Genomic DNA, 20162 nt, shown 5'->3' on the forward strand with positions numbered 1-20162 from the left:
AGACATGAAAATGAGAAAATGATTTGAAGCTTTTGTATCTACATTTTTATTTGAAATTTTTAGAATATATTTGAAAAATCTTTGGAACATATTTGGACAAATGATGCAAATGTCTGAAGTATCTTCGAAGATAATTCTAAATTATTGGTAAATATTTTAAAATATAGTAAAAATGCTTCAAGAAATCGTGAAAATGTCTGAAAAAAACGTTAAAATGTTTGTAAAAATTAAGATTATTCTTCGTACGTTTCTATTTGGCTTTCTTATTACTAAAATCAACTTTTTGACAAAATAGTGTTTTTTGCTTGATATTTCGCGATTTTTTGTGGTTTCTTTTTGAGTTTTAAAAAATTTATACTTTGCACTAAATAGCACTAAAAACGGTCTTTTATGCCTACTTATTGTCAGTCTATCTGAAGGCAAAGCTATTTGTTACACACCTTATACTTTGGACACACATGATTTCACTACTAGTAATTACTTGAAACAAGTAACTACAGCTCCTTATGTAGGAATTTTTTTATGTGAAGACAATGAGGACTAACAGTTTACCTTTACACTCTGTTTCAGTACATTTGTGAGAGCTGCACATAGAGTTATGATTAAAACTGAATAAGTCAACGTTAAGTAACTGAATATCATCACTTTCATACAAGTTACTGAAATGTGCCAGCAACATGAGCTGGACATTGAAGGCTTACATATGCTGCAGAGAGGCAGTAGCTTATCTCCCATCTTTGCTATGAGATGTCAGTCCAAATGACATTTAAATATCGAACAGATAGTATTCATGCCTTATGAGAACTTGCTGAAAGATCCAGTCCAGTGCAAGTGTCAACACACTGCAGTAGTTGCTGAGGGTAGCCTTCACTTACAGGCAGAAAGAGGCAGCAGGGGATGTTAATTCATAAGATGTATTGAAGGTGAATATACACTATGTATAATAAATGTATAGCTTGTGCTAGTAATAATTTTATCTGGTTGAATAGCCTGGTGCAAGTCTTTCAAGTGGATGTCACTTTGGTGTCGTGTATGTCCCTACCCAGTTATCCACCCATTTTAATGTGGAATGCAAACGTTTTGTTTCTGACGAATCTCCACATCATTGAGAGGTGAATTCAATGTTAAAGAGCTGAGATAAACTTCAGTGGTCAGCCCGCAATTTGCTGCCACGACCTTTTACTTTACCATGACATCACCAGGCCCAACAGAGATTTTGGTCCCTGCTCTCTGGAATTGCAGTACCTGTACCATTAGCGGGCAATTGCATCGTTTTAACAGCGGTGTGGAACAGTTATTTAAAAAATTATATACACAAATCTGTAACAGTCTATTAATCAAAACTGGATCAAAATCCCTAAAGTAGTTTCTGAGCTTTGCTTTGACATACATACCTTAGCTTTGACATACAGACACCAGTGTGGCACAGGACAGTTTATGTATGTATCGATAGAAGATAATAGAAAACAGAAGAAGAAGACAGCTGGAAGATAGGCCATGAATTTGTTTGCCTTACCAATTCGATTCACTTCCTCTCGAATATTTACAAACGTATTTCGTAGGTTTGATTCTGTTACATGTTACACAAATATCCATAATAAGAATACCTCAGATTACACTCATACTAACACAAAAACTTACATTCGTCACCTTTACTAAAAATACTGGGTAGTTACTGAAATATTCAACAATCAATGGACAGTTTTAACACATTAGTGCAGACAAAACACACTTAAGGTACAAAACTATTTAAACAGCACGTTATAATTATGGATTCAGTTGTATATAGTGGTTGCAATTGTTGAAGTGAATGAATAGATTTGGTTGTGATTGTTTGGCGAGTTAAAAATGATGTAATTTGGCATGACATTGCTGACTATGAAAAACAGTAGACGAATGAGCTTGAGGATGAATAGTGTGAAGAGGTTGAATAATTAACTATGAATGGCATGAAATCTGTTAGAACTGTGGTGGATCAGGACTACAGTGAGGAGAGACAGTGAGAGAAAAAGATGCAGCATCTGATGTATGTTGCTGTGAGTACAGGCACATCTCTTCCTCGAAGATCAAATTATTTATCTTATGCATTAAAATTGTTCTTCGTCTCTCGTCAAATTTTCGAAGCTTTGTTGTAATATGTTCGCCAAAAGTAGAGCATTCATCGTGATGAATATTTCCCACACTATCCAAAGTACTGTACGCTTGCATGGGCCTTGGTTCTTCTTTTTTCTTGCTTTTCATATTCTGTTGTTTAGCAGACTGGGAGACTTTTCGTTTGCGCGACCTTCCTTCTTCATTAGTGGCAGCACACGTGGCAAATTCCTCACGAGAAGTGTGATCTATACTTGATGCTTCTCCAAAAACATTTTGTGAACAATCTTGGAGGTTCTCTTCATCATCAGAAATCTGAAACGGAAAATTAGGCTATTTTAATTATGGAAATTCATACACACAAGTATCTCACTTCACCATGATGTCTACTGTGTTATGCTGTATTTTGCTCACATTGGCCTTTTACCATTTGGTGAAGATCTTAATGGATATACATGTGCCTGTCATGTGCCCCATCGCCCTCCAGCCAATCTTAGCATAGCATTTTACAGGCATTAAAATGAAGCAGTCAATGACAAGTTAGTATTTTAGTGAGCATTAATAAGAGACAGTCAGCCATTGAATTGCTTAAAAGTAGTGACATGTTGAAACATATTTTACTTTGAATTGAATAAAATGGCATCATGTTCAAAGATATACAATATTTCCATGTCGAAAAAAATATGTAAGCTTCACTGAAAGTGGCACCTTGTTCAAAGAAGTTTTGCCTCTGAATTGGTCACACATATGTATGCACACATAACACACACACACACACACACACACACACACACACACACACACATGCCTCAATATTTCTTCAATATTCTAGGAAAATGTATAAATACACTAGCTTCGTCATTGGTAACACACACCCACATACAGCTCAGAAACATGTTATGCACTTCAGTGCAGGCACTTGCTGGATGGTAGAGAGAGGGAGAGAGAGAGAGAGAGAGAGAGAGAGAGGGGAGGGAGAGAGGGAGAGAGAACGAGGAAAGAGAGAGAGAGACCTTGAGTGCCCGTGTGGCACAGAGAAAGTTCCTCATGTCTGTGGTGGACATGTCTCATTACAAGCCCAGCCATCCACTAAGAGACGACACATGTCAGCTGCACTATTGTTGAATTAAATCTATCTCTCCTGCATAAAGCACAAACAATATTATATGTTACAGACGGTATGGGTAGGAAAAACTCCAAAGAAAAATACTTTGATATCAAATTCATTTTAAAAAAGATTGTGGCTGGTAGTGTGTTCAAGCTACAATTTACAATTACAGATACAATTTTCAATTACTATTACAGTTAACGTTGACAACTACAACCTACAGTTTAAATTTTTCAAACACACACTTATATAATTTTTTATATTTTCTACGTATTTACATTGTTTATCATAAAACCGTTCATCACCTTTTTCTTCATCATTTATCAGTGGAGTAGGGACCCCAAGCCAATATATTCACCTTATCAAGAAGAATAAAACATCTATCATCCTTGTGCAGATAATTTCCTTGCAGAAACAAGACGGTGCTTTGCTTAAACTACATACTTCACAGTCGTTTCAACTTTCAAATTAGGCATCCAGACTCAGTCTCAAATACATACATTTCTGCTCATAAATAAACAAATTCTGTAATAGGTCCACCAGTCAAACCGTTTTTCATTAATTAAACCACTTTTTTGTTTAATGTATAACCATAATGACAGTGAATAAGAAGAATAGTCAAAATATACAAAATAGCCATTTCTACTGCAATCGGTTTATCAAATACTGCAAGAAGACTATTCAGTTAAATGTCCAACAAATTTTCTTCAAAAAATAATACCCCTTAGAAAATTAGGTTTGGTAATTAATGCAGGTCCTCTTTATCGAACTTCCCAGGATGTCGCTAGTCTTATGTTCCACAGCTTTTGCTCGTATTGCATGGGTTTTCCAAATAAACTGTCACTCATCAGTTTAAAAAAATTCTCTCAGAATCATTGCTTGATCTCATATGTTCTTGTGCACTAATCTCAGTGTATGGCTCCATTCAAGAAGCTTGTCTAAATCATAAAATTTGATGAATCTCTTTTAAAACTAATTTATGATGTTAACATTATTTCAGATTCCTATAGTGAAAAACAAAATTTTTCTTGTTATACAAGGTTCAAAATAATTTCTTAGGTTACTTACTATCAAATGTAGGTGACATTTTTTTCTGGCCATAAGAGCAAATACGAATCAAGGGTAAGATATTGTAACATCGATCATATGTAAAGGCTATTCACATCCTGATATACAATGTAAGATATGTCACTTTTGCTATCACAAATGGTCATGAATCTGTTGTTGGCTACAGATGTGTGCAGGAACAATAGACAGTATTGCCCCTAATGCCTCTTTCAACAAACTGGAATTGTTCAGTATTGGTAATAAGCTGCAATTGTGCTTTAGTAATTTTCAACATCCCATGCCAAGCCATATGAAATAATGTAATGCACATAACACAATTCATACATTTTCTACATCTACATCTACATTTATACTCCGCAAGCCACCCAACGGTGTGTGGCGGAGGGCACTTTACGTGCCACTGTCATTACCTCCGTTTCCTGTTCCAGTTGCGTATGGTTCGCGGGAAGAACGACTGTCTGAAAGCCTCCGTGCACGCTCTAATCTCTCTAATTTTACATTCGTGATCTCCTCGGGAGGTATAAGTAGGGGGAAGCAATATATTCGATACCTCATCCAGAAACGCACCCTCTCGAAACCTGGCGAGCAAGCTACACCGCGATGCAGAGCGCCTCTCTTGCAGAGTCTGCCACTTGAGTTTGTTAAACATCTCCGTAACGATATCACGGTTACCAAATAACCCTGTGACGAAACGCGCCGCTCTTCTTTGGATCTTCTCTATCTCCTCCGTCAACCAGATCTGATACGGATCCCACACTGATGAGCAATACTCAAGTATAGGTAGAACGAGTGTTTTGCAAGCCCCCTCCTTTGTTGATGGACTACATTTTCTAAGGACTCTCCCAATGAATCTCAACCTGGTACCCGCCTTACCAACAATTAATTTTATATGATCGTTCCACTTCAAATCGTTTTAAGATATAGATTGTGAAATTTTTCGATAACATCAGCAACAAGTAGATCCGAAATTTTCAAATATAAATCAGAACAGTTTCCAAGTGTTTTACACTGAAATACATTACACATGTTTGTAAACTCTTTGGCAGTCGCCTTCTGTTATAGTTTTCTCTTTCAATAGACTTTTAAACTTTTCTATTGATGGCAGACGATCTTCCAGCAGAAACGATTCTTTGTTTGTATATTCTTACAAAAAAATACCTTTCTATTTAACAGAAGTAAACTCGTGGTCATTGGGGAAATATCTCCTCATTATCATGAGTTCACAGGATTTCAGATAAGATGCACACTTTTCATGGCGGTACTTTAAGAAATTTAGCGAATCAGTAAATCTGAAAATTATATTGCATACCTTCTCTTGGTGCACTACTGAAATACAGTTCATAAATTATTAACTTTTTTCATAGTAGATAGCAGAAGAGAAAAACAATCTGGATTTAGTTTAACTTCGTTTTCATCTTCTGTTATTTGTACCCACTAGGTATCCGGCGATGTATCATGTATGATGCCTGTTGTAATTACTCAGCTTACGGAATTTGAGGGGCACTGTATATTGAGACCTGCAGTGCACATCGCAACTGTGTGTACTGCACTTTGGTATGTACTGGTGAAATGACAGTGGTCTCTATATTTGACATCACTTTCCTCAAACAATTCCCTCCACATATGGCAAACTTCTATCAAGGCGAAATGCTGATTCTTTTCTCTGCTTATTATCATTTCTTTTATTTTGAAATTAAAGGTCATTTACACTCTCACAACTGGATACAGCTGTTCAATGAACCATTCCGTGCAGTCGCTGCCTTTGTACAATCTAAACTCGGAAAATCCTTCGTCGTATGTTCAGCCAGGCTGAACAATGTGTGCAGATGTATCTCATACAGCTGTCCAATGAACCACTTCGTGCAGTCGCTGCCTCTGTACGATTTAAACTCGGAATATCCTTCGTCATAGGTTCAGCCAGGCTGAACAATGTGTACAGGTGTATCTCTTCAGAATACCGGCCTGAGTCACTGATAGAACTACAAGTAACAAATGGTTCTAACATGCATTCCATATTAGCATAAACCGCAAATGGCAGCTTCAGTTTGTTGATAAACTTGGTAAATTTTATAAATTCGTTCTTGCGACAAGGCATGACACTATTGGCTCGTTTACACTGTATGCACTAAACTAAATGTGCATCTAACTCATCACTGGAATGAAACTACCACAGACAGCGTTTACACATTACAACTGAATGCTAATGACCAGTAATGCTACTACCTGCTAGCCTGAAAAGGTTTTGTATGCAATAGAATTTGTATGTATCTGTATTACTGATCTGCAACATTAATACATTTACAGGTTTCTCGGACATTAATTGGTAATATGTAGCGAAATTCTTTCTCATCTCGCTTGTCTTATACAGTCATCCATTCATAATCTGAGTATTGGATACCACAGATCTTCAGAGGGATGTTTTCATTCTGTTTATCGTATATCGGCGTATGGCTGAGCTCTGTTGGAGACGGTATGTTGGCAAAGCTTAATTTGGTTACATATGGAATCTATTTATACGCATGTATGTATGGTTGTTCAGAAGATATAAACCTGTTAGAATTGACCACTTGAGGCAGGCAGTGTCGTTTGTCACTGCCTGTTTATCTGCTCTTACTTTTGGTAGTTTCGTGTGTAGTCCTGCATAAAATACTTCATTTTCATTGACATTAACACACAGTTTAACTGTTTCTTTCAGTACTCAGCTGGAATCTCAAACTTTCTTAAACAGTTTATCAGTGACATTAGTCGAGACCAATCATCACTCGTTTTGGATGGCATTAAACTTGCACTCCTTGTATTGACAGTCATTTGTTTTTCTTTGCCTGTTTTTCGCAATAGAAACTTGCAGACTACCCAAAATTGATTATAAGAGGTTGGTTAATTATACGAACTCCGTAATCTATACGAAAATACGCTCCTTAAACCCAACTCGATTAGTTACCAGATCTATTCGTATTCGACACCTAACTGCAGAAAAACTTGAAACCATTCAAGTTCATTGATTACATTTAATTTAATGTGTTTAGATGCCAGTTCACCCATTTTTATGATGTGCATACTAATGCAATAATATCACTAGGTTAGTACCAAAGTCAGCAGCAATAAGGTCCAAGATGTTCAGCCTGCTCTGAGATTTGTCAGACTGGGTACTAGCAGCTGCACTCCTTCAACTGCTGCTCAGTTGGGGCACTAGATGGTGGCTGCTTGCAGTAAATCAGGATGGCCGGGCACAGGTTTGAACCATCGTCCCCCTGAATGCGAGTCCAGTGTGCTAACCACCACCACCACACCACCTCACTTAGAATTGGTTGCCGAGGGGGGAGGGACGGATTGCGGCTGCAGTAGTGGGGATAGATTCTCATTTGCCTTCCACCCATCGTCCCTGTCGCATCTCGCGTCCGGAAGTCACGTTCTGCTTTGATGGACATCAGTATTGGCTCTCATATCTTGCCCAGCTGGAAGCCCATGCCCCTGTTGATTTAATTATCAGTCACACAGATTTCACTCACTTCAAAATTTATCGGTAGAATCCAGGACTTTCGTCTGCTGGTAATTCATTTTATGTCCATTTACAGTGCAGTGTTCTGCTATTGCTGACTTCTTGTGATGAAATAAGCGGGTATAGCACTCATATTCTGAACATCGATCTTTGATTTCCGTGTAGTTCGTTCAGTATAAGTTTTCCTGCATTCACGCGGAACTTGGTAGAACCCCCTCCCCCCCCCCCCCCTTTTTGAGACCTAGATCGTCTTTTACAGTTCCCAATAAAGCTCATATTTTGACTGTCGGGTGGCAAACTGGCGTTACGTTGTGTTTTCGCTCTAGTCTAACGATGAATTGCCAGCAAACGGTATGAAAGCGGCCATCTTGTCGTCTTACGCCATCATTCCGGCCTTCGGGGCTATTACGTCGCAGGGCCGTCCAAATTTGTTGGTTGCTGTATCCATTCTCGTGGAAGACGAGGTACCGCAGCTCTAGCGTCAGATTTCGTTCGTCTGAAGTGCGGTACGTCCTGTGTACAAGAGTGCTGAGCATGCTGTTCCTCTCCGACGGATGGTGGCTGCTGGAGGCACGAAGATATAAATCCGTATGTGTTGACTTACAGTATACACTGCGGGCAAGTAAGCCGTGAGACCTGTGCTGAATTAAGACATCGAGAAAAGGAAGTTTCATATCATTTTTTATTTCCATAGTAAAGTGGATGTTTGTATGGCTGAAACTCAGATGCTTTAAGAATTTCTGCAGTCATTCTGGGCCATGTAGCCAGAAGACAAAAGTGTCGTCGACATAATGAAAGAAACAAACAGGATTTAGTCCGGCGGTTTCTAATATTCTGTCCTCAAAGTACTCCATGACTAGTTTGGCTAAAACTCGTGAGAGGGGGCTGTCTACGGCTACGCCATCAGTCTGCTCATAGACGTCGGAACGTGTCTATAAAGCTGTGTCAGCTCAGGGGTGAAATTTTCGTTGATTACCCCCTATACTCTCTGCAGATTCGTGGGAATGGACCGACAGAACCACCTGGAACTAGTCAGATTGGACGTACAAGAAATAAAACGAGAGACAAATCGCCAAGTCTTCTCGATTTCCAATTAAGTAGTCGCAGTAAGCTGCAGCCAGCAGACGCGCCGTGGTCAGTCTCACGAGAAAACAACTGCACGACGCTGATCTTTGCGCCGGCACCCCCATGTCTTTCAACGACTGCGATTGTAAGCCTGTGGAGCAGGCTATCTGAGGAGTACCAAGCAATGTCACAGAGGAAATTCGTCGGGAAACCTGCTGAATTCCCTTCAACTCGATTCCATCACGAAGCAACATCTCGAAAGCAGAAAGGACAGCACTTCGCATTCTCAGCGAAGACAAAGTTTCGTTGCCCTTCCAGCCCACGTACATCTACATCTGAATCTACAAAGATACTCCGCAAGCCACCTTACGGTGCGTCGCGGGTAGTGCCTTTCTTGAAAAGAACGTTGCCTTCTCTCCAGGGATTCCCATCTGAGTTCCGGAAACATCTCCGTAACACATACGTGTTCTTCGAACCTACCGGTAACGAATCAAGGACCCCACCTCTGGATTGTTTCGACGTCTTCCATCAATCAGACCTGGTACGGATCACCAACTCTCGAGCAGTACACACGAATAGGCCGCACCGGCGTCCTATATGCGATCTTCTTTACAGGTGAACCACTGTTTCCTAAAATTCTACCAGTAAACAGAAGTCGATCATTTGCCTTCCCTATCACAGTTCTCACATGCTCGTTCCACCTCATATCGCTTTGCAACGTTACGCCCTGATATTTAAACGACTGTGTCGAGCAGGTTTATCTTCCTGCCTATCTGTATTAACTTACATTTTTCCACATTTAGGGCTACCTACCATTCATCACACCAACTGAAAATTTTGTCTAAGTCGTCTTCTATCTTATCACAGTCACTCAACTTTGACACTTTATCGTACACCTCGGCATCACAAGCAAACAACCGCGGATTGCTCCCCACACTGCCCGTCAAATCATTTATGTGTATAGAGAACAACAGCGGTCCTTTCAATCTTCCCTGGGGCACTGCTGACGAAACCCTTGTCTCTGGTGAACACTCGCCCTCGAAATCTTCGAGCCATTCACATGTCTGTGAACACTTATTCCATATGCTAGTACCTTCGTTAACAACCTGCAGTGGGGAACCGTGTCAAATGCTTTCCAGAAATCTAGAAATATGGGATCTGCCTGTTCCCCTTCATCCATAGTTCTCAGTACATTATGTGAGAAAAGGACAAGCTGAGTTTCGCAAGAGCGACGCTTTCTAAAACCATGTTGATTCACGGACATAAGCTTCCCACTTTCAAGAAAGTTTATTATATTCGAACTGAACATACGTTCAAGGATTCTACAGCAAACATAAGTTAGGAATATCGGTCTGTAATTTTGCTGGTCCGTTCTTTTGCCACTCTTATACAGGGTGTTAAAAAAAGGTACGGCCAAACTTTCAGGAAACATTCCTCACACACAAAGAAAGAAAATATGTTATGTTGACATGTGTCCGGAAACGCTTACTTTCCATGTTAGAGCTCATTTTATTACTTCTCTTCAAATCATATTAATCATGGAATGGAAACACACAGCAACAGAACGTACCAGCGTGACTTCAAACACTTTGTTACAGGAAATGTTCAAAATGTCTTCCGTTAGCGAGGAGACATGCATCCACCCTCTGTCGCATGGAATCCCTGATGCGCTGATGCAGCCCTGGAGAATGGAGTATTGTATCACAGCCATCCACTATACGAGCATGAAGAGTTTCTACATTTGGTACCGGGGTTGTGTAGACAAGAGCTTTCAAATGCCCCCATAAATGAAAGTCAAGAGGGTTGAGGTCAGGAGAGCGTGGAGGCCATGGAATTGGTCCGCCTCTACCAATCCATCGGTCACCGAATCTGTTGTTGAGAAGCGTACGAACACTTCGACTGAAATGTGCAGGAGCTCCATCGTGCATGAACCACATGTTGTGTCGTACTTGTAAAGGCACGTGTTCTAGCAGCACAGGTAGAGTATCCCGTATGAAATCATGATAACGTGCTCCATTGAGCGTAGGTGGAAGAACATGGGGCCCAATCAAGACATCACCAACAATGGCTGCCCAAACGTTCACAGAAAATCTGTGTTGATGACGTGATTGCACAATTGCGTGCGGATTCTCGTCAGCCCACACATGTTGATTGTTAAAATTTACAATTTGATCACGTTGGAATGAAGCCTCATCCGTAAAGAGAACATTTGCACTGAAATGAGGATTGACACATTGTTGGATGAACCATTCGCAGAAGTGTACCCGTGGAGGCCAATCAGCTGCTGATAGTGCCTGCACACACTGTACATGGTACGGAAACAACTGGTTCTCCCGTAGCACTCTCCATACAGCAGGGCTTCACAACATACGTGCTCGCAGAGCAAGCTGTGAGCAGCAAGGCGCGAGCACGGAGCAGCGGAAGCACGCTACCCCCACTACCGGACCAGAGCGGAAAGTGGGGAGAGTCACGTGGGGCACACAACAGCTGCCGCCAGTTAATGTAAATCCGCGGCCACCTGCAGGGATATCACTCACGAATTATTACTATGACAAATGAAACAAATAAAGGAGAATGTACACGTGCCACATAGTTTTATTAGCTTAGTGTATGCCTCTACATTCGTATTAATTTGTGAACTGTTACACAATAAAAGGTGTCACTGAAGTGTGGTATTCTCGGTTATCTTGTACTTTTTGTCCTTTACAATTGCGTTTATGTTCGGAGTAATTGTTCTTGTGCATTGTAGGCGCAGCGTGCAGTTTAAATTTCGATCAGACAATGCGTTTCTCAGGTGCGTCTTGTTACATTTCATTGCAGAGAACAGTTGTTCACAAACATACGTCGAACCGAACAATGATATTATTGTAGCCGCCAGTTTGTGCAAACGAGGAAATCTATCCTGAGGGAAGTGTCTGTAGAATTACAAAATATGTTTCTTGTTCTGAAATTTGTCTCTATTCTCTGTCACACTGCAGGTCAACAATTTCTAGTTGCAGTTCAGGACGAATGTTTTCAATATTCGCTGAATATGGAGAGGAGAACAGATCAAAATCTCTGTCTAGTGCTGTCAGATCTTGAAAGTGTTGATCAAATTCTTCCTTAAAGGCAACTAAACTATGTGAATGACGTTCACAGTCTTTGTGAACATCTTTCATGGATGATAATTTAGGAAAATGAGCTAGATTTCCTGTTTCCAGCTGACTCACCCAAAGTGTCAATTTCATTTTAAAAGCTCGTATTCGATCTATGAAATGAGTAATTAGCAGATCTTTACCTTGCAGTGAAATGTTCAAAGCATTCAGATGGCTAGTTAAATCTGCTAAGAACTCGAGATCACATTTCCATGAAGGCTCTTTCAATTCAGGAACACACATGTTATTTATTTCCATGAACACATTTATCTCATCTAATAGGCAAAAAAATCGATTTAATAATTCGCCACGACTAAGCCAGCGGACCTCGCTGTAATAAGGCAGGCTACCATACTGGCTTTCTACACCCTCAAGAAAGCTTTTAAATTGCCTGTGTTGTAGCCCATGCTTCCTTATACAATTGGTTGTACGAACAACAACAACCATCACATTTTTTAGAGTGATACTCTTTGCACATAAGCTTTCCTGGTGGATCACACAGTGAACGCCCCTTATTTCATTCAGCACGGTCAGTTTTTGCATTTTCTCCTTCGACAGCGCAACGAAACCTGATTTTTTCCCCTGCATTGGGCATGGTCAGTTTTTGCATTTTCTCCTTCAACAGCGCAACGAAACCTGATATTTTCTCTGTCATCGGTGGTGCACCGTTTGTAGACACTGAAACTAACGAATTCCACGACAATCCTATATTTTCAACACTTTCTTCAACACTACTTAAAATATCACCTCCGGTTGTAGTGTTCTTCATGGCTACTACATCGAGGAGCTCCTCCCTCACCTGAAGATCTCTATTAACACCTCTAATAAATATTTCAAGCTGCGCTGCTCCAGTGATAACAACACTTTCGTCCAGAGCTAGAGAATACGCCATAAAATCTTTACAGATATTTGCAAGCTGGCTCTGGACGTCGTCTGCCATGTCCTGTATGCGACGCATAATGGTCATGTTAGATAATGGCACAATCCGAAACTGTTCAACTTGAGATGGACACATATGTTCCGCTGAAATTACCAAACATTCTTTTATTAAAACGCCATCAGTGAAGGGTCGCAGGGATTTTGCTGAAAGCAAAGCAATTTTGTAACTCACTCTGAGAGCTGCCTCAGTTGATTTTTCTTCGTCGTCCAGATCTTCTTCGGGTAGCTTCCTTTTAAGTTTAATAACTTCCTGTGCACGATCTGGTCCATCACATTTTCCACTTCCGTAGTCTTTCGCGTGGTACGACATATAATGTCGCTGCAAATTAAATTTCCTGAATGAATTCAACGTTTTGTGACATACTAAACATTTTGCAACACCATCTTTTTCTGTGAACAGATACAATTCCTCCCAATGGGGGTTGAACTGCGGAAGCATGGTTGGGGTTACACAACGGCGACTTGACATGATTCTTAACCAGCGCAATGGCTGTTAGAGCTGATCGTAGTGCTTTAAACGTTACACAGTCGGCGCGAATTCAATAGGCACGCTGCGGCCCTATTTAAACGTGCGCGCGCATTTCCCCTCCCTCCCCTCCGTCCCTACTCTGCGACCTTGCACCTGCTCGCGAGCACATGCCTGAGTAGACGCGAGTACTCGCGCTCAAAACCGGCCAGTAGTTAAGCCTTACCATACAGTGACGTGGTCAACGTTACTTTGTACAGCAGCAACTTCTCTGACGCTGACATTAGGGTTATCGTCAACTGCACGAAGAATTGCCTCGTTCATTGCAGGTGTCCTCGTCGTTCTAGGTCTTCCCTAGTCGCGAGTCATAGGCTGGAATGTTCCGTGCTCCCTAAGACGCCGATCAATTGCTTCGAACGTCTTCCTGTCGGGACACCTTCGTTCTGGAAATCTGTCTCGATACAAACGTACCGCGCCACGGCTATTGCCCCATGCTAATCCATGCATCAAATGGGCATCTGCCAACTCCGCATTTGTCAACATTGCACTGACTGCAAAACCACGTTCGTGATGAACACTAACCTGTTGATGCTACGTACTGATGTGCTTGATGCTAGTACTGTAGAGCAATGAGTCGCATGTCAACACAAGCACCGAAGTCAACATTACCTTCCTTCAATTGGGCCAACTGGCGGTGAATCGAGGAAGTACAGTACATACTGACGAAACTAAAATGAGCTCTAACATGTTCACATAACATCTTTTCTTTATTTGTGTGTGAGGAATGTTTCCTGAAAGTTTTGCCGTACCTTTTTGTAACACCCTGTATACTGGAGTCACCTTCGCTCTTTTTCGGTCGCTTGCGACTTTGTGCTGGGCGAGGGATTCACAATAAATTGAAGCTAGGTAAGGGGCTAATACCGTAGAGTACTCTTTACAAAATCGAACTGGGATTCCATCCGGACCTGAAGAATTAGTTATTTTCAAAGCTTTCAGTTGCTTCTCTACGCTATGTATGCTTACTACTATGTCGTCCATGCGGGAGTCTGTCCGATAATCAAATGTTTGTACGATTCTTCTGTGTGAACGATTTCTTGAACGTGAAATTTAAAACTTCGGCTTCCGTTCTGCTGTCTTCAACTGCCACACCAGACTTGGTCAACAAGGGACTGAATGGAAGCCGTAGACCAGCTTAGCGATTTTACGTACGACCAGGATTTTCTCGGGTTCTCTGCCAGATTTTTTGCTAAGGTGTGAAGGTGGTAGTTACTGCATGCTTCGCGCATAGATCTTTGCACAAACATACGAACCTCTACTAACCTTCACCTGTCGTCATTTGTGCGTTCCCTTCTGAACCGAGAATGCAACAGCCTCTGCTTCATCAGCATCTGCCGAATTTTGCTATTAAACCATGGTGGGTCTTTTCCATCCCTTATCCACTTACTAGGCATATAACTCTCCACTCCACGATTTACAATCTCCTTAAATTTTGCCCATAATTTCCCCAGATCCATCTTACTGAACTAAGTGATGCCAATTCACTGTCTAAGGAAGATGCTAATAACTACTTATCTGCTTTATCTAGCGGAAACACTCTCCTTGCTTTCTCAACTGATTTATTAACTTTCATAATCACAGTTGCTATAACGCCGTCACGATCGCTATTCCCCGTTTCTATACTGACATTGTCCATAAGGTCCGGCCCATTTCGTACCTACAAGGTCTGAGATATATCCATTGCGTGTGGGCTGCCGAGCTATACGCTCAAGACAATTTTCAGAAAACGTGTTCAAAAGTATCTCACATGACTGTCTGTATGTACCTCCAGCAATGAATCTATAAACATTCCAGTCTATACTCGGCAGGTTAAAGTCGCCTCCAACTAGCACTGCATAACCTGGGTATTTACGCGCTATTGACCGTAGACTTTATTCGAATGACTCTAGAACTGTCACAGCAGAATCGGGTGTCCGGTAAAAACGTCCAATAATTAACTTGGCTTCATCTACACCTGTTATACGTGATCTCAATAGAGCCAATATTTTTGTCAACTGCAATGAACACTCTCCCTCCTATGGCCTCTAATTTGTCTTTCCCATATCCGTTCCACGACTCGCTAAATGTGTCAGAGCTTTCAACTTCGGGCTTCAGCCACCTCTTTGACCAAAGAATAATTTGAGAACGAGAACTTTCCTGAAGGGTAGAAAATTCGGAAACTTTATTACGAATACTTCGACGGTTTAGTGATACAATTTTGATAGTCGTAGTGTCTTTATTCTGAACGCCGATAAGGCCAATGCCACGGTTCTTCTCCAACACAAGAACTATAAGCGGAAGATGCGAAAGCTTCTGGACGATCCAGCGTACCGGAAAATAGCAGCAGATCCAAGTAAGTGCAGCAAAGCTCTTCCCCTATATTAAAAAACGGGGCACTCCGTGACGACGTCGCCAAATCATTTCGCCAGTGCATTGCTGTACCATCTAGACTGGCCTGCCAAAGACTCACAAAGAAGGCATTCGACCAATAGTGAGCAACACTGGGGCACCAACATCTGCCTTACCTGTGGGCCGTCACGTTGGCAAGTGTACACATCACATACGAAACTCGAGTGATTTCATCGGTCAGCACAGGGAGCTAAGGCTGCAGGACTCTGACATTATGGTCGGCTTTGATGTCGTCACACTTTTCACTCGAGTCCGCTTGGAAGACTCCATAAAACTTATCGTCTTATGCCCTGATTTCGGCCTCCGTGTCGTTCTTGGAGCTCTTGCGTCGCAGAGCCGTCCGAATCTTCAGTTGCTGTGCCCATTCTCGTGGAAGGCAGATTCCAGGTAACGCAGCTCAGTCTTAAGCTGACACTGTTTGATAGACACATTCTGACATCATCCTATTTATTTCCAGTCGACAATACTATGAGTGAACTATGGCGTAGTCATGGGCAGTCGCCTCTCGCTAGCTGTAACAACTTTTTGTGATATGTAATTCTTAGAACATCCGAATTCCATCCATACAAACATCCAGTTTACCATGGAAATAGAGAAAGATGGCAAATTTCCTTTCCTCGGCGTAATAGTTCGGCGTAGGCCCGATGGCTCGCTTGCCCACAGTGTATATCGTAAGACAACGAGTTCAGATTTATATCTCCATGCCTCCAGCTGCCACCATCCCTCAGAGAAGAACAGCTTGCTCAGCACTCTAGTACACAAGGCATACTCCATTTCAGACGAACAAAGTCTGACGGTAGAGCTGCGTTACCTGGAATCTGCCTTCCACAAGAATGGGCACAGCAACCGAAGATACGGACGGCTCTGCGACGCAAGAGCTCCAAGAACGACACGGAGGCCGAAATCAGGGCATAAGACGATAACATGACGGCTTTCATGCTGTTTGCTAGCAATGTATCTTCAAAAATTGGCGGAATACTGCGGAAGCACAACATAACGCCAGTTTGCCGCCCGACATTCAAAATACGAGCTTTATAAGGGTCTGTGAAAGACGACCTGGATCTAAAAAGAGCGGGGGTGTACCAAATACCGTGTGAATACTGAAAAACTTGTATTGGCCAAATTATCTGCACAATCGAAGATCAATGCACGGAACAACAGCGCCACACCCGCTTACTGCAGCCCAAAAGGTCTGCACTAGCAGAACACTGCAATGAAAGTGGACATAAAATGAATTACCAGCAAACTAAAATCCTGGCTACCACTGATAAATTTGGAGACTCCATTTTCAAAGAAGCAAATGGAATCCGTGTGGCCAATAATTTAATCAACAGGGATATGGGCTTCCAACTGAGCAAGGCATGAGAGCCAGTGTAACATTACGAGTCAAGATAGCTGTAACGGAACTTGAATAGCGTAAAGTTATCGTTAAAAACGCAGGCCGCGCGATTTGTTACCATTTGGTCGGTCATAATAGTAGTAACATGCTTTTGAATACAATTAAAATATAACGGCGATACCTGTTTAGTGTTATTGGAAATAATACGTAGTAAATTAATGAGTAAGGTAGCCGATCCTATAGGAAGAGGTAAAATTGGGCATATTAAGGTGTTTTGCTTTATATCGACTAAGCCGATGATACGGCGTCTTTTTTTCCGTTTACTCTTAAAAAAAAACAAGTAAAGAAGTCCAAATTGTGCGTTGTGAAAAATATGGGGCGAATTTTAAATAGCTACGGTGTATTATCAGACTAAAAAATGGACATTTAGTTACACGAAATCGCGGATAGCGAAGTGTGGTCATTAAATTTAATACACCTACAGGGCGGTCAATTCCGGGATAAGTCTATTCGCATCTCACGAGGGACGCGGTATTGAGACCGTTTTTTTTTTTTTTTTAATTATATCGCGGAGAGCGGGCTTCAATTTATAAAAAGGAGAAAAGCTATATCATTATCATTGACTGTTGGTGTCAAGCAACCAAAACTGTTCATCAAAGGGTTTCGGTGAATGAGTGGTGAATGCGAAATGAAACTGTGAACGAAGTTATGTTAAATAAAGCAGAAGAGACAAGACAGTTTGGTCGTATCTGTTATTATTCCATAAACTGTAACATTTTTTCTCGTTGTACGAAGCCTTTATAGACGATCGTTATGACAATTTGCTTTGAAGGGATCTCGTTACGAGTTAAGTTTTGGGGACCTGGTCAAGAGGGGATAGTTCGTAGATCCTAGCTACTGCAGCTATTCTGGAATCAGGTGCTACCGTGACCGTTGTGTGTTGTCAATGGCTTAAGGTCATCATATCTCATGCTCTAAGATCGACGCGCCTTTCCTCTTGGTATAACGGTGTCTCACGGTAACAACGACAACGCCGACGGCGAAGGAAGATACGGTAGAAGTGGCGCCACAACGTACGGCTCGATCGAGGAGGATTGCTGCATCGAGTCGAGTGTCACCCGGATTCACGAACCCTAGAGTTGGAAAATATTGTAGCAGACAGTGAGTCTGTCCAATGAAAGAGGTATTCTTCAACAATCGCTAAAAGTGAGCGATACTACCAGGTATGATTAAAATAACTGTATAATTATAAAAAAAGGAAGTTGTGACTTGTGATTTTGGTAGATAAATATATATAAATACATAGTGAAAATAAGTGTATGTCTTGGTAGTGAATAAACATGTCAAAACGAACGAAAAGAATACATGATAATGTGCAGTTGAGTAGAGTAATGAGTAGAGAGAGAGAGGAAAGTGAAGAGGATATGGATGATGGATGCATGCCATGAGCTCAATGTGGGACAGGAGACAAGTACAGATAATAATACAGTTATTGATTTAGAGCCGTTAGGAGATTCAAATACAATGATAAGTAAGGTAAGCAGCGTGGGAGAACATAAAGATCATGAGGTTTCAGAAGTAGATCAGCAAGTTGATCCTCAAAATGGAAATATTAATCAAAAAATGTTTGATATGCTGGTAGCAATAAACACTCAAATGGGTGTAATGAATGGAAGACTCGGTTCACTAGAAAAAGATAATAAGCAATTAAAAGAGGACAATCAAAAGTTAAATGAAAAATTTGAGGCCAAATTTGGTTCATTAGAGGTTAAAATGGATTCTTTGGAAAGCAAACTGAACACCTTTGATTATAAACTGGAAAATACTAAGAAAGAATTAAAGGCGGACTGGGAGACTCAATTAAATGCGAAATTTGGAGAACTAGATGTACAGTTTTCTAACACCTTAGAAAGGCAATATAATAATTTAATGGGAAAACTTCATGACGTAGAAAAGAAATACGAGGTAGTTTCGAAGAGTTATGATGGCCTGTCCAATAGGATGGTTAAGTGTGAAAGCAGCTGTTTCAATGCTAGCGCACAGATAGAAGAGCTTTCGAAACAAATAGTCGAGTTTGAGTCCGATGCTCGTAAGGGGATTGACAAGTATTTAGTAGATCAAACTGAAAGACTTGACGAAGATCTATCTGAATGGATAGAAATAAAAGGAAATGAAATTGTAGACAAGGTTAAGACTACTATTGGATCCCAGCCAAATGAAAATATCAATGCGCACCTAAGTAGAAATGATGAATTAATTAAGCTCTTCACTAGCGAAATTCAGAAAATAAAAGACTAAATAGTTGATGAGTTACCTAAATGGCAAAAGGAAACCAATCATAAATTGGCGGAGTTAGAACGAAAGTCACCACAAAATTTGTTGACAGAGGACGAACGTTCGGAGAATAGGTCGAAAAACAACCGAACATGTGATAATACGAAGTACAATTGTGGTGAAAATTTGCATTGGGAAGTTGATGATTCGGTTGGTAAAGATGATGATTCTTTTGGTCAGCGAGGATATTTGTCTTCTTTAAAGGTGGAGAACAGCATTTTTAAAAGGAGACAATTCACAACATTCTCCACTGAAAAGAACAACCTGCATCCGAAAATCTTTATCAATAATTTCAAAAGAATATTTCCATGTAGCTGGTCAGAACACGACCGACTTCAATTTATAGTATCCAAAATTACCGGAGAAGCCGCATTATGGGCCGCCGAAGTAAGTGAAAGTTGCCTTACTTGCGCTGAGTTTGAACAACTTTTTTTGGCTAAATAGTGGTCGTCGAGTAAACAAGAGAAATTAAGAAAAGAGGTTTATCAACCTGAGTATTTTAACAGTAAAAGGAGTACTTTAGGGCAATATTTTGAATAGTACATAAATAAGACACGTTATTGGAGTGATCCAATTTCTCACAAGGAAGTGATCAGAATTTTGAAGGGAAGGTTGCCCATAAATATACGTGAAAAGTTAATAAATGTTCCTCACCACGATGTAGAACAATTCTT

General features: G+C 40.8%; 1 protein-coding gene across 1 annotated transcript in view; it reads right to left on the reverse strand.

Annotated features, from left to right (window-relative positions):
- Positions 1 to 205: 205 nt before the first annotated feature.
- LOC124722901 overlaps positions 206 to 20162 on the reverse strand; it is a 64085-nt gene continuing 44128 nt past the window's right edge. The window contains exon 3 of the mRNA XM_047248041.1: positions 206 to 2406. Within this exon, the coding sequence (XP_047103997.1) occupies positions 1960 to 2406 (447 nt within the window). The 3' untranslated portion in view covers positions 206 to 1959. The remainder of the gene's footprint in view (positions 2407 to 20162) is intronic.

The sequence above is a fragment of the Schistocerca piceifrons genome, chromosome X, assembly GCF_021461385.2.
Source record: "Schistocerca piceifrons isolate TAMUIC-IGC-003096 chromosome X, iqSchPice1.1, whole genome shotgun sequence".
NCBI classification, from domain to species: Eukaryota; Metazoa; Arthropoda; class Insecta; order Orthoptera; family Acrididae; genus Schistocerca; species Schistocerca piceifrons.